A 14,683-nucleotide genomic window follows, 5' to 3' on the forward strand; every position below is an offset into this window, starting at 1 on the left:
CACTATACCAGTAGATGGACAGACACACTATACCAGTAGATGGACAGACACACTATACCAGTAGATGGACAGACACACTATACCACTGGATGGACAGACACACTATACCAGTAGATGGACACACTATACCAGTAGATGGACACACTATACCAGTAGATGGACAGACACACTATACCAGTAGATGGACAGACACACTATACCAGTAGATGGACAGACACACTATACCAGTAGATGGACAGACACACTATACCAGTAGATGGACACACTATACCAGTAGATGGACAGACACACTATACCACTAGATGGACAGACACACTATACCAGTAGATGGACAGACACACTATACCAGTAGATGGACAGACACACTATACCACTAGATGGACAGACACACTATACCAGTAGATGGACACACTATACCAGTAGATGGACAGACACACTATACCAGTAGATGGACAGACACACTATACCACTAGATGGACAGACACACTATACCAGTAGATGGACAGACACACTATACCAGTAGATGGACAGACACACTATACCACTAGATGGACAGACACACTATACCAGTAGATGGACAGACACACTATACCACTAGATGGACAGACACACTATACCAGTAGATGGACAGACACACTATACCACTAGATGGACAGACACACTATACCAGTAGATGGACAGACACACTATACCAGTAGATGGACAGACACACTATACCAGTAGATGGACAGACACACTATACCACTAGATGGACAGACACACTATACCAGTAGATGGACAGACACACTATACCAGTAGATGGACAGACACACTATACCAGTAGATGGACAGACACACTATACCAGTAGATGGACACACTATATCAGTAGATGGACACACTATACCAGTAGATGGACAGACACACTATACCAGTAGATGGACAGACACACTATACCAGTAGATGGACAGACACACTATACCAGTAGATGGACAGACACACTATACCAGTAGATGGACACACTATACCAGTAGATGGACAGACACACTATACCACTAGATGGACAGACACACTATACCAGTAGATGGACAGACACACTATACCAGTAGATGGACAGACACACTATACCACTAGATGGACAGACACACTATACCAGTAGATGGACAGACACACTATACCAGTAGATGGACAGACACACTATACCAGTAGATGGACAGACACACTATACCACTAGATGGACAGACACACTATACCAGTAGATGGACAGACTATACCACTAGATGGACACACTATACCAGTAGATGGACAGACACACTATACCAGTAGATGGACAGACTATACCAGTAGATGGACACACACACTATACCAGTAGATGGACAGACACACTATACCAGTAGATGGACAGACACACTATACCAGTAGATGGACAGACACACTATACCAGTAGATGGACAGACACACTATACCACTAGATGGACAGACACACTATACCAGTAGATGGACAGACACACTATACCACTAGATGGACAGACACACTATACCAGTAGATGGACAGACACACTATACCACTAGATGGACAGACACACTATACCAGTAGATGGACAGACACACTATACCAGTAGATGGACAGACACACTATACCACTAGATGGACAGACTATACCACTAGATGGACAGACACACTATACCACTAGATGGACAGACTATACCACTAGATGGACACACTATACCACTAGATGGACAGACACACTATACCACTAGATGGACAGACACACTATACCAGTAGATGGACAGACACACTATACCACTAGATGGACAGACACACTATACCAGTAGATGGACAGACACACTATACCACTAGATGGACAGACACACTATACCACTAGATGGACAGACTATACCACTAGATGGACAGACTATACCACTAGATGGACACACTATACCACTAGATGGACAGACACACTATACCAGTAGATGGACAGACACACTATACCACTAGATGGACAGACACACTATACCAGTAGATGGACAGACACACTATACCAGTAGATGGACAGACACACTATACCACTAGATGGACAGACACACTATACCAGTAGATGGACAGACACACTATACCACTAGATGGACAGACACACTATACCACTAGATGGACAGACTATACCACTAGATGGACAGACTATACCACTAGATGGACACACTATACCACTAGATGGACAGACACACTATACCAGTAGATGGACAGACACACTATACCACTAGATGGACAGACACACTATACCAGTAGATGGACAGACACACTATACCACTAGATGGACAGACACACTATACCACTAGATGGACAGACACACTATACCAGTAGATGGACAGACACACTATACCAGTAGATGGACAGACACACTATACCACTAGATGGACAGACACACTATACCACTAGATGGACAGACACACTATACCAGTAGATGGACACACTATACCAGTAGATGGACACACTATACCAGTAGATGGACAGACACACTATACCAGTAGATGGACACACTATACCACTAGATGGACACACTATACCACTAGATGGACAGACACACTATACCAGTAGATGGACGCACTATACCAGTAGATGGACAGACACACTATACCAGTAGATGGACAGACACACTATACCAGTAGATGGACACACTATACCACTAGATGGACAGACACACTATACCAGTAGATGGACAGACACACTATACCAGTAGATGGACAGACACACTATACCAGTAGATGGACAGACACACTATACCACTAGATGGACAGACACACTATACCAGTAGATGGACAGACACACTATACCAGTAGATGGACAGACACACTATACCAGTAGATGGACAGACACACTATACCAGTAGATGGACAGACACACTATACCAGTAGATGGACAGACACACTATACCAGTAGATGGACACACTATACCACTAGATGGACAGACACACTATACCACTGGATGGACACACTATACCAGTAGATGGACACACTATACCAGTAGATGGACAGACAAACTATACCAGTAGATGGACAGACACACTATACCAGTAGATGGACAGACACACTATACCACTAGATGGACACACTATACCACTAGATGGACACACTATACCACTAGATGGACAGACACACTATACCACTAGATGGACAGACACACTATACCACTAGATGGACACACTATACCACTAGATGGACACACTATACCACTAGATGGACAGACACACTATACCAGTAGATGGACAGACACACTATACCACTGGATGGACACACTATACCACTGGATGGACAGACACACTATACCACTAGATGGACACACTATACCACTGGATGGACACACTATACCACTAGATGGACACACTATACCACTAGATGGACAGACTATACCACTAGATGGACACACTATACCACTGGATGGACAGACACACTATACCAGTAGATGGACAGACACACTATACCACTAGATGGACACACTATACCACTAGATGGACACACTATACCAGTAGATGGACAGACACACTTTACCAGTAGATGGACACACTATACCAGTAGATGGACAGACACACTATACCAGTAGATGGACAGACACACTATACCACTAGATGGACACACTATACCAGTAGATGGACAGACACACTATACCACTAGATGGACACACTATACCAGTAGATGGACAGACACACTATACCAGTAGATGGACAGACACACTATACCACTAGATGGACAGACACACTATACCACTAGATGGACACACTATACCAGTAGATGGACAGACACACTATACCAGTAGATGGACAGACACACTATACCACTAGATGGACAGACACACTATACCAGTAGATGGACAGACACACTATACCACTAGATGGACACACTATACCAGTAGATGGACAGACACACTATACCAGTAGATGGACAGACACACTATACCACTAGATGGACAGACACACTATACCACTAGATGGACAGACACACTATACCAGTAGATGGACAGACACACTATACCAGTAGATGGACACACTATACCACTAGATGGACAGACACACTATACCACTAGATGGACACACTATACCAGTAGATGGACAGACACACTATACCAGTAGATGGACAGACACACTATACCACTAGATGGACACACTATACCACTGGATGGACACACTATACCACTAGATGGACAGACACACTATACCACTAGATGGACACACTATACCACTAGATGGACAGACACACTATACCACTAGATGGACACACTATACCAGTAGATGGACAGACACACTATACCACTAGATGGACACACTATACCAGTAGATGGACAGACACACTATACCAGTAGATAGACAGACACACTATACCAGTAGATGGACAGACACGCTATACCAGTAGATGGACAGACACACTATACCAGTAGATGGACACACTATACCAGTAGATGGACACACTATACCAGTAGATGGACACACTATACCAGTAGATGGACACACTATACCAGTAGATGGACAGACACACTATACCAGTAGATGGACAGACACACTATACCAGTAGATGGACAGACACACTATACCAGTAGATGGACACACTATACCAGTAGATGGACAGACACACTATACCAGTAGATGGACAGACACACTATAACAGTAGATGGACAGACACACTATACCAGTAGATGGACAGACACACTATACCAGTAGATGGACAGACACACTATACCAGTAGATGGACACACTATACCAGTAGATGGACAGACACACTATACCAGTAGATGGACACACTATACCAGTAGATGGACAGACACACTATACCACTAGATGGACAGACACACTATACCAGTAGATGGACAGACACACTATACCAGTAGATGGACAGACACACTATACCAGTAGATGGACAGACACACTATACCACTGGATGGACACACTATACCACTGGATGGACACACTATACCACTAGATGGACAGACTATACCACTAGATGGACACACTATACCACTAGATGGACAGACACACTATACCACTAGATGGACAGACACACTATACCAGTAGATGGACAGACACACTATACCAGTAGATGGACAGACACACTATACCAGTAGATGGACAGACACACTATACCAGTAGATGGACAGACACACTATACCAGTAGATGGACAGACACACTATACCAGTAGATGGACAGACACACTATACCACTAGATGGACAGACACACTATACCAGTAGATGGACACACTATATCAGTAGATGGACAGACACACTATACCAGTAGATAGATGCATGTTAGCACATACTGTATGTTAACATGCAAAAATATTCATAAAAATACTGTAATAAAAGTAGTCTTCTCATGAACCATAGGTCCAAAATGACACCAAATTAGAATTGTAGACCCATGGTACATGTCGTAGTTTGAGAAAAGCTGAGGGATTGGTTAAGAGATGGCGGAGTTATTGACATATCTAAAAATCTGATTTCACCTGTCCATTTAAACCCACTGTGAATCCAGTCCACAGTCAGGGCTATCAACTTGAAAACGCATCGCTGTCACAGATGAAACTCACTGAATTTGATATTGATACATAAGAAAAAAGGAAATGATTAACAACTCATTCAACACTAAAGCTCAAAATGAGCTGCAATCATCTTCTCCTCATGAACCAATCCCAAAGATTGGAAAGCAGCTGCGGTCATCCCCCTCTTCAAAGGGGGGGACACTCTTGACCCAAAGTGCTACAGACCTATATCTATCATACCATGCCTTTCTAAGGTCTTCGAAAGCCAAGTCAACAAACAGATTACTGACCATTTCGAATCTCACCATACCTTCTCTGCTATGCAATCTGGTTTCAGAGCTGGTCATGGGTGCACCTCAGCCACGCTCAAGGTCCTAAATGATATCTTAACCTCCATCGATAAGAAACATTACTGTGCAGCCGTATTCATTGATCTGGCCAAGGCTTTTGACTCTGTCAATCACCACATCCTCATCGGCAGACTCGACAGCCTTGGTTTCTCAAATGATTGCCTCGCCTGGTTCACCAACTACTTCTCTGATAGAGTTCAGTGTGTCAAATCGGAAGGTCTGCTGTCCGGACCTCTGGCAGTCTCTATGGGGGTGCCACAGGGTTCAATTCTTGGACCGACTCTCTTCTCTGTATACATCAATGAGGTCGCTCTTGCTGCTGGTGAGTCTCTGATCCACCTCTACGCAGACGACACCATTCTGTATACTTCTGGCCCTTCTTTGGACACTGTGTTAACAACCCTCCAGGCAAGCTTCAATGCCATACAACTCTCCTTCTGTGGCCTCCAATTGCTCTTAAATACAAGTAAAACTAAATGCATGCTCTTCAACCGATCGCTACCTGCACCTGCCCGCCTGTCCAACATCACTACTCTGGACGGCTCTGACTTAGAATACGTGGACAACTACAAATACTTAGGTGTCTGGTTAGACTGTAAACTCTCCTTCCAGACCCATATCAAACATCTCCAATCCAAAGTTAAATCTAGAATTGGCTTCCTATTTCGCAACAAAGCATCCTTCACTCATGCTGCCAAACATACCCTTGTAAAACTGACCATCCTACCAATCCTCGACTTTGGCGATGTCATTTACAAAATAGCCTCCAATACCCTACTCAACAAATTGGATGCAGTCTATCACAGTGCAATCCGTTTTGTCACCAAAGCCCCATATTCTACCCACCATTGCGACCTGTACGCTCTCGTTGGCTGGCCCTCACTTCATACTCGTCGCCAAACCCACTGGCTCCATGTCATCTACAAGACCCTGCTAGGTAAAGTCCCCCCTTATCTCAGCTCGCTGGTCACCATAGCATCTCCCACCTGTAGCACACGCTCCAGCAGGTATATCTCTCTAGTCACCCCCAAAAGCAATTCTTTCTTTGGCCGCCTCTCCTTACAGTTCTCTGCTGCCAATGACTGGAACGAACTACAAAAATCTCTGAAACTGGAAACACTTATCTCCCTCACTAGCTTTAAGCACCAACTGTCAGAGCAGCTCACAGATTACTGCACCTGTACATAGCCCACCTATAATTTAGCCCAAACAACTACCTCTTTCCCTACTGTATTTAATTAATTTATTTATTTTGCTCCTTTGCACCCCATTATTTTTATTTCTACTTTGCACATTCTTCCATTGCAAATCTACCATTCCAGTGTTTTACTTGCTATATTGTATTTACTTTGCCACCATGGCCTTTTTTTGCCTTTACCTCCCTTATCTCACCTCATTTGCTCACATCGTATATAGACTTGTTTATACTGTATTATTGACTGTATGTTTGTTTTACTCCATGTGTAACTCTGTGTTGTTGTTTGTGTCGAACTGCTTTGCTTTATCTTGGCCAGGTCTCAGTTGTAAATGAGAACTTGTTCTCAACTTGCCCACCTGGTTACATAAAGGTGAAATAAAAAATAAAATAAAACCATGACGTCAGATTCACTCCACATTTTGTATGTAGACTCTTTGTATCCGTCTTTAATGGTTTGGAGATTTCGTTTTGTTTTGCTGCAACATCAAATATGGCCACACTGTACCTATATAATATGTATGTTAGCACATATGCTAATGCTAAAATACTTTAAACATCTTCTCATTAAAAAATGTGTCAGATTGACTCCAGATTTTGGTATATAGACTCAATGAATTATATTCAAATGAATCTGAGAATGATTACTTACTGCATTCAAAGTCAGACACGCTATACCACTAGATGGACAGACACGCTATACCACTAGATGGACAGACACGGTGTATCACACCAGTGGTATAGCGTATCACACCAGGGCTATAAGAATTGAACCTAATGGACAAGGGGCCATGAAATTTGGTATGTAAACCTAATGTATATGTCCTTAGAAGCTGTGTGAATATAAAGTCACTGCAACCTTAGATGGCAGACCAGTTGGCACCACTATAGATGTCATTGGCACCACTATAGATGTCATTGGCACCACTATAGATGTTATTGGCACCACTATAGATGTCATTGGCACCACTATAGATGTCATTGGCACCACTATAGATGTCATTGGCACCACTATAGATGTCATTGGCACCACTATATATCTCATAGGCACCACTATAGATCTCATAGGCACCACTATAGATGTCATTGGCACCACTATAGATGTCACTGGCACCACTATAGATGTCATTGGCACCACTATAGATGTCATTGGCACCAGTGGCACCATAGGATCTAGAGGAATACCTATTGATCAAGTGGACTTTGTTTCATGCAAATTAATGTCAGATTTAAATGATGAAGGTAAACCATATGAAATATCTTGATTAGTATTTCTGTATTATCACATATTGTTTCCTTTTTGCCCAGTCGGCATTTATAACACTCAATACATGAAGGAAGGGCTTTGAGAATGATTACCTGCTTCATTCAAAATAACCAACCTACATTACTATACTAAACTTCACTTGCATCACCCTTGTGGTATTGAGATAACCACAAGAATGCTTTCACTGGATGGCACATAAAGGAAGGTAGTTCCTACATGATAGAGTGCCTGCTTTGTTATCCAACTGATCTGGTGTCCTTTCTGTCATCCTGTGAACCCCGTTCATTGCTGCTCGCTGCTATTTTTTTTTTTCCAATTTCCAATTTTCCTAAATGAAAATCATTGAAGAGAATTGGAATTTCAGTGTAATCGTGCTGCTCGCCATGTATTCCTTGACAGAAAATACTGTCAGATAATTTGTTACCAAATTAAATGTTATTCGACCTTTGTATGTAAATACCAACTGAGAGAGTTGAAATGTTTATGACCGGTGCGTTTTATTAAGATGAATTGATAATTTAAGATTAAACAAAAACACAATTATACAATTGATCAATCTGTACAAAACATAAAACTGTCCGTTTCGAATACACCCTCCCCCTCCCCCCCACACACACACACATAATCCTCCAAATGCATTGAAATTACATCGTTTGACTTTTCAAATGTTTTACAATGGAATTACAATCAGTTATAGTGACAGCGTTTCATTATAGTTCAACAACAATCATGAACCAAAAAAAAATGAAAAAAACAATGGAGGTATATGAAAAGGCTTGAAATCAATTTTCAAACGAGGACAAAAAAACAATCACTTCTCTACACTTCCATAGACTGCTAGTCCGAAATGGTATCCTATATAGTGCACTACTTTTCACCAGATCCCTATGGGCCCTGGTCAACAGTAGGGCACTAGATAGGGAATATGGTGCCCTAGTTGTGCGTTGACAGGCTGACAGTACCGTCTGTTAGATAACGCCATTGGTACTGTCAGACGGACTCGCACACTCAACAGCTACCTACCTACCTATGCTTCTATACACACGCACACGGGGCCTCAAGCGCTATATTTCCATGGTTACAATACCACCATCACACACAGGTACAGCTACGGTAGGAGTTCAACAGAACACACTGAATTAGCCTGGAATCACAACTGATTTGGCTACATTTCACTGTTGTTTCAGATGGTGAGCGCAGCACTCGAGTCTGGTTTAACCAGGCTAACTCTGAAATATTAGTAACGTGACTTAGCAGGAAACTCCGTCCTACATCAGTGATGGAGCAGTGGAACAATCGATGGGTTACCTGGCAACGTTACAACGATGATGTAAACTGATTTATGGTTTTTTCAATAAACATTTTTGAGACTAAATATAGTTTACACGTTGTCCTATAATCCTACGATTGTAAGCCAACCCCGTCAGTTTCCTGCCTCTCGGACGCGCGCGCCAGGGTCGGCGTCAAATTCCATTTCAATTCGTAAAAAGTTTTTTAAAAATCACAAAAAAAAATTTTCATTGAAAAGAGAAATTCAAACTTCCAGAATTGACTGGAATTTAAATGGAATTCACCCCAACCCTGGCATCGGTATTGTACGTAAACATCCCGCCCATCCTACCCACAGGATATGTAGTGACATTAGTGCCACCAGGAATGTCATTTTAGCTCTATTTCTGGTGGTAGTAATATTAGCCTGGGTGCCAGTCTGTTTGTGCTCTCTTCCCAACTCCATATGGAACTGTCATGTACAACATGGTTATATAGTAATATCACTACATTAGAGACAGATCTGAGACCAGGCTATAGTAATATCACTACATTAGAGACAGATCTGAGACCAGGCTATAGTAATATCACTACATTAGAGGCAGATCTGAGACCAGGCTATAGTAATATCACTACATTAGAGACAGATCTGAGACCAGGCTATAGTAATATCACTACATTAGAGGCAGATCTGAGACCAGGCTATAGTAATATCACTACATTAGAGACAGATCTGAGACCAGGCTATAGTAATATCACTACATTAGAGACAGATCTGGGACCAGGCTATAGTAATATCACTACATTAGAGACAGATCTGAGACCAGGCTATAGTAACCAGGCTATAGTAATATCACTACATTAGAGACAGATCTGGGACCAGGCTATAGTAATATCACTACATTAGAGACAGATCTGAGACCAGGCTATAGTAACCAGGCTATAGTAATATCACTACATTAGAGACAGATCTGAGACCAGGCTATAGTAATATCACTACATTAGAGACAGATCTGAGACCAGGCTATAGTAATATCACTACATTAGAGACAGATCTGAGACCAGGCTATAGTAACCAGGCTATAGTAATATCACTACATTAGAGACAGATCTGGGACCAGGCTATAGTAACCAGGCTATAGTAATATCACTACATTAGAGACAGATCTGGGACCAGGCTATAGTAATATCACTACATTAGAGACAGATCTGGGACCAGGCTATAGTAATATCACTACATTAGAGACAGATCTGAGACCAGGCTATAGTAATATCACTACATTAGAGACAGATCTGAGACCAGGCTATAGTAACCAGGCTATAGTAATATCACTACATTAGAGACAGATCTGGGACCAGGCTATAGTAATATCACTACATTAGAGACAGATCTGGGACCAGGCTATAGTAATATCACTACATTAGAGACAGATCTGAGACCAGGCTATAGTAACCAGGCTATAGTAATATCACTACATTAGAGACAGATCTGAGACCAGGCTATAGTAATATCACTACATTAGAGACAGATCTGAGACCAGGCTATAGTAATATCACTACATTAGAGACAGATCTGAGACCAGGCTATAGTAATATCACTACATTAGAGACAGATCTGGGACCAGGCTATAGTAATATCACTACATTAGAGACAGATCTGGGACCAGGCTATAGTAATATCACTACATTAGAGACAGATCTGAGACCAGGCTATAGTAATATCACTACATTAGAGACAGATCTGAGACCAGGCTATAGTAATATCACTACATTAGAGACAGATCTGAGACCAGGCTATAGTAATATCACTACATTAGAGACAGATCTGGGACCAGGCTATAGTAACCAGGCTATAGTAATATCACTACATTAGAGACAGATCTGAGACCAGGCTATAGTAATATCACTACATTAGAGACAGATCTGAGACCAGGCTATAGTAATATCACTACATTAGAGACAGATCTGGGACCAGGCTATAGTAATATCACTACATTAGAGACAGATCTGAGACCAGGCTATAGTAATATCACTACATTAGAGACAGATCTGAGACCAGGCTATAGTAACCAGGCTATAGTAATATCACTACATTAGAGACAGATCTGGGACCAGGCTATAGTAACCAGGCTATAGTAATATCACTACATTAGAGACAGATCTGAGACCAGGCTATAGTAATATCACTACATTAGAGACAGATCTGAGACCAGGCTATAGTAATATCACTACATTAGAGACAGATCTGAGACCAGGCTATAGTAATATCACTACATTAGAGACAGATCTGAGACCAGGCTATAGTAACCAGGCTATAGTAATATCACTACATTAGAGACAGATCTGGGACCAGGCTATAGTAACCAGGCTATAGTAATATCACTACATTAGAGACAGATCTGGGACCAGGCTATAGTAATATCACTACATTAGAGACAGATCTGGGACCAGGCTATAGTAATATCACTACATTAGAGACAGATCTGAGACCAGGCTATAGTAATATCACTACATTAGAGACAGATCTGAGACCAGGCTATAGTAACCAGGCTATAGTAATATCACTACATTAGAGACAGATCTGGGACCAGGCTATAGTAACCAGGCTATAGTAATATCACTACATTAGAGACAGATCTGGGACCAGGCTATAGTAATATCACTACATTAGAGGCAGATCTGAGACCAGGCTATAGTAATATCACTACATTAGAGACAGATCTGAGACCAGGCTATAGTAATATCACTACATTAGAGACAGATCTGGGACCAGGCTATAGTAACCAGGCTATAGTAATATCACTACATTAGAGACAGATCTGGGAGCCTCAACGTTTACACACATCACTGTTCCTCTGCCTAAAGCAGGTGGCTTATAGAGAGAGAGGATATACATGAAGGCGTTAATATGGAACAAGCAGACCTCAGCAGAACAGATATCTACTACTACTACTAATAATAATAATAATGACCTAGCTACGACCTAGTAAGGCATAATCATCATTTTGGTTGGGACTATATGAATGAAGTAGAAAGCCATGCACTGTGTTGAAGTAAGAGGCAGCTTGGTGTCAACAGGCTTTAATGTGACGGACTGTGATAAGAGCCAAAACCAGATCTGGCCAAAAAAGTACATAACTGTGTCTAAAAATACTTTTAAATACTTCATATTTGAGAAAAGACGGGGAAATAATTTTAAAAGGTATTTCCAAGTATTTTGAGGTGCGCGTGATTCAGCTTGGTGGGTTTGCACTTTTGGGACTATTCTGTTGGTCCCATTGAACAAGGCAAACAGAATCAGCTCAAGTATTTAGAAGTATTTGATCCAGGTCTGTCTGGTGATAGCTGGAGCTATATAGAGGGTGGTTGGCCAGTAGGAACGTTCTATGGTAGATGGGAGTAGAGGTGGTTAGTAGGAACGTTCTATGTTAGATGGGTGTAGAGGTGGTTAGTTGGCCAGTAGGAACGTTCTATGGTAGATGGGAGTAGAGGTGGTTAGTTGACCAGTAGGAACGTTCTATGGTAGATGGGAGTAGAAGTGGTTAGTTGACCAGTAGGAACATTCTATGGTAGATGGGAGTAGAGGTGGTTAGTTGACCAGTAGGAACGTTCTATGGTAGATGGGAGTAAAGGTGGTTAGTTGACCAGTAGGAACGTTCTATGGTAGATGGGAGTAGAGGTGGTTAGTTGGACAGTAGGAACGTTCTATGGTAGATGGGAGTAGAGGTGGTTAGTTGACCAGTAGGAACGTTCTATGGTGGATGGGAGTAGAGGTGGTTAGTAGGAATGTTCTATGTTAGATGGGTGTAGAGGTGGTTAGTTGACCAGTAGGAACGTTCTATGGTGGATGGGAGTAGAGGTGGTTAGTTGGCCAGTAGGAACGTTCTATGGTAGATGGGAGTAGAGGTGGTTAGTTGACCAGTAGGAACGTTCTATGGTAGATGGGAGTAGAGGTGGTTAGTTGGCCAGTAGGAACGTTCTATGTTAGATGGGTGTAGAGGTGGTTAGTAGAGTTATTGGATTTTAATGAGTGGTAGAGGGAGGCACTGAGAGTGAACAGCAGCTAACCTAAATAATGTGACCCAGTATATGGATGTGTCTTCCTATTCCCTATCTAGTGCACAACTTTAGACCAGAGCCCTATTCCCTATATAGTGGTACTACTATAGACCAGAGCCCTATTCCCTATATAGCGGTACTACTATAGACCAGAGCCCTATTCCCTATGTAGTGCACTACTTTTCACAAAAGCCCTATGGGCCTGGTCAACGGTAGTGAACTAATAGGGAATAGGGTGACATTTGGGACAAAGATCCAATCTATGTATTTAAAAAATGATGTTTTACTAAGAGATGCTTCTTGACATGAATGAAAACTGATAGACATTCTGATTATGAACACGTGTCATAAGGAGACCAGCAGTACAAGACTAGATGACCACCATGATTCCTAGACCAGCAGTACAAAACTAGATGACCACCATGATTCCTAGACCAGCAGTACTAGACTAGATGACCACCATGATTCCTAGACCAGCAGTACAAGACTAGATGACCACCATGATTCCTAGACCAGCAGTACAAGACTAGATGACCACCATGATTCCTAGACCAGCAGTACAAGACTAGATGACCACCATGATTCCTAGACCAGCAGTACAAGACTAGATGACCACCATGATTCCTAGACCAGCAGTACAAGACTAGATGACCACCATGATTCCTAGACCAGCAGTACAAGACTAGATGACCACCATGATTCCTAGACCAGCAGTACAAGACTAGATGACCACCATGATTCCTAGACCAGCAGTACAAGACTAGATGACCACCATGATTCCTAGACCAGCAGTACTAGACTAGATGACCACCATGATTCCTAGACCAGCAGTACAAGACTAGATGACCACCATGATTCCTAGACCAGCAGTACTAGACTAGATGACCACCATGATTCCCTAGACCTGCAGTACAAGACTAGATGACCACCATGATTCCTAGACCAGCAGTACAAGACTAGATGACCACCATGATTCCTAGACCAGCAGTACAAGACTAGATGACCACCATGATTCCTAGACCAGCAGTACAAGACTAGATG

The 14,683-nt window shown here is 42.1% G+C and overlaps 1 protein-coding gene across 4 annotated transcripts; it reads left to right on the plus strand.

The window, feature by feature from the left end:
* The first annotated feature begins 9,122 nt into the window (after positions 1–9,122).
* Positions 9,123–12,155, plus strand: LOC118944546 (DNA-directed RNA polymerase II subunit RPB1-like). 4 transcript variants are annotated; one of them, XR_005039900.1, is made up of 9 exons: positions 9,123–10,410; positions 10,523–10,648; positions 10,719–10,844; positions 10,901–10,984; positions 11,041–11,166; positions 11,433–11,600; positions 11,713–11,796; positions 11,895–12,034; positions 12,119–12,155. XR_005039900.1 is itself a non-coding variant. In XM_036964499.1 (8 exons), exons 1-8 carry the CDS (start codon positions 10,050–10,052, stop codon positions 11,972–11,974), a joined length of 1,155 nt encoding a protein of 384 aa, XP_036820394.1. In that variant the 5' UTR covers positions 9,123–10,049; the 3' UTR covers positions 11,975–12,091. The 4 variants fall into 4 exon arrangements, 3 of the variants coding, with proteins under 3 accessions (XP_036820394.1, XP_036820396.1, XP_036820395.1); XM_036964499.1 differs by lacking the exon at positions 12,119–12,155 and having other exon boundaries at positions 11,895–12,091; XM_036964501.1 differs by lacking the exons at positions 11,895–12,034; positions 12,119–12,155 and having other exon boundaries at positions 11,041–11,208; positions 11,475–11,516; positions 11,643–11,829.
* Positions 12,156–14,683: the final 2,528 nt, after the last annotated feature.

The sequence above is a fragment of the Oncorhynchus mykiss genome, chromosome 26 (assembly GCF_013265735.2).
Source record: "Oncorhynchus mykiss isolate Arlee chromosome 26, USDA_OmykA_1.1, whole genome shotgun sequence".
Taxonomy (NCBI): Eukaryota; Metazoa; Chordata; class Actinopteri; order Salmoniformes; family Salmonidae; genus Oncorhynchus; species Oncorhynchus mykiss.

Bases quoted from the DNA above. Each gene is read 5' to 3' on its own strand.
- LOC118944546 (XM_036964499.1), top strand. From the start codon at position 10,050: ATGGAACTGTCATGTACAACATGGTTATATAGTAATATCACTACATTA. The intron at 10,411-10,522 runs GCTATAGTAACC...TATAGTAACCAG, and splicing joins AGAGACAGATCTGAGACCAG to GCTATAGTAATATCACTACA. The intron at 10,845-10,900 runs GCTATAGTAATA...TATAGTAACCAG, and splicing joins AGAGACAGATCTGAGACCAG to GCTATAGTAATATCACTACA.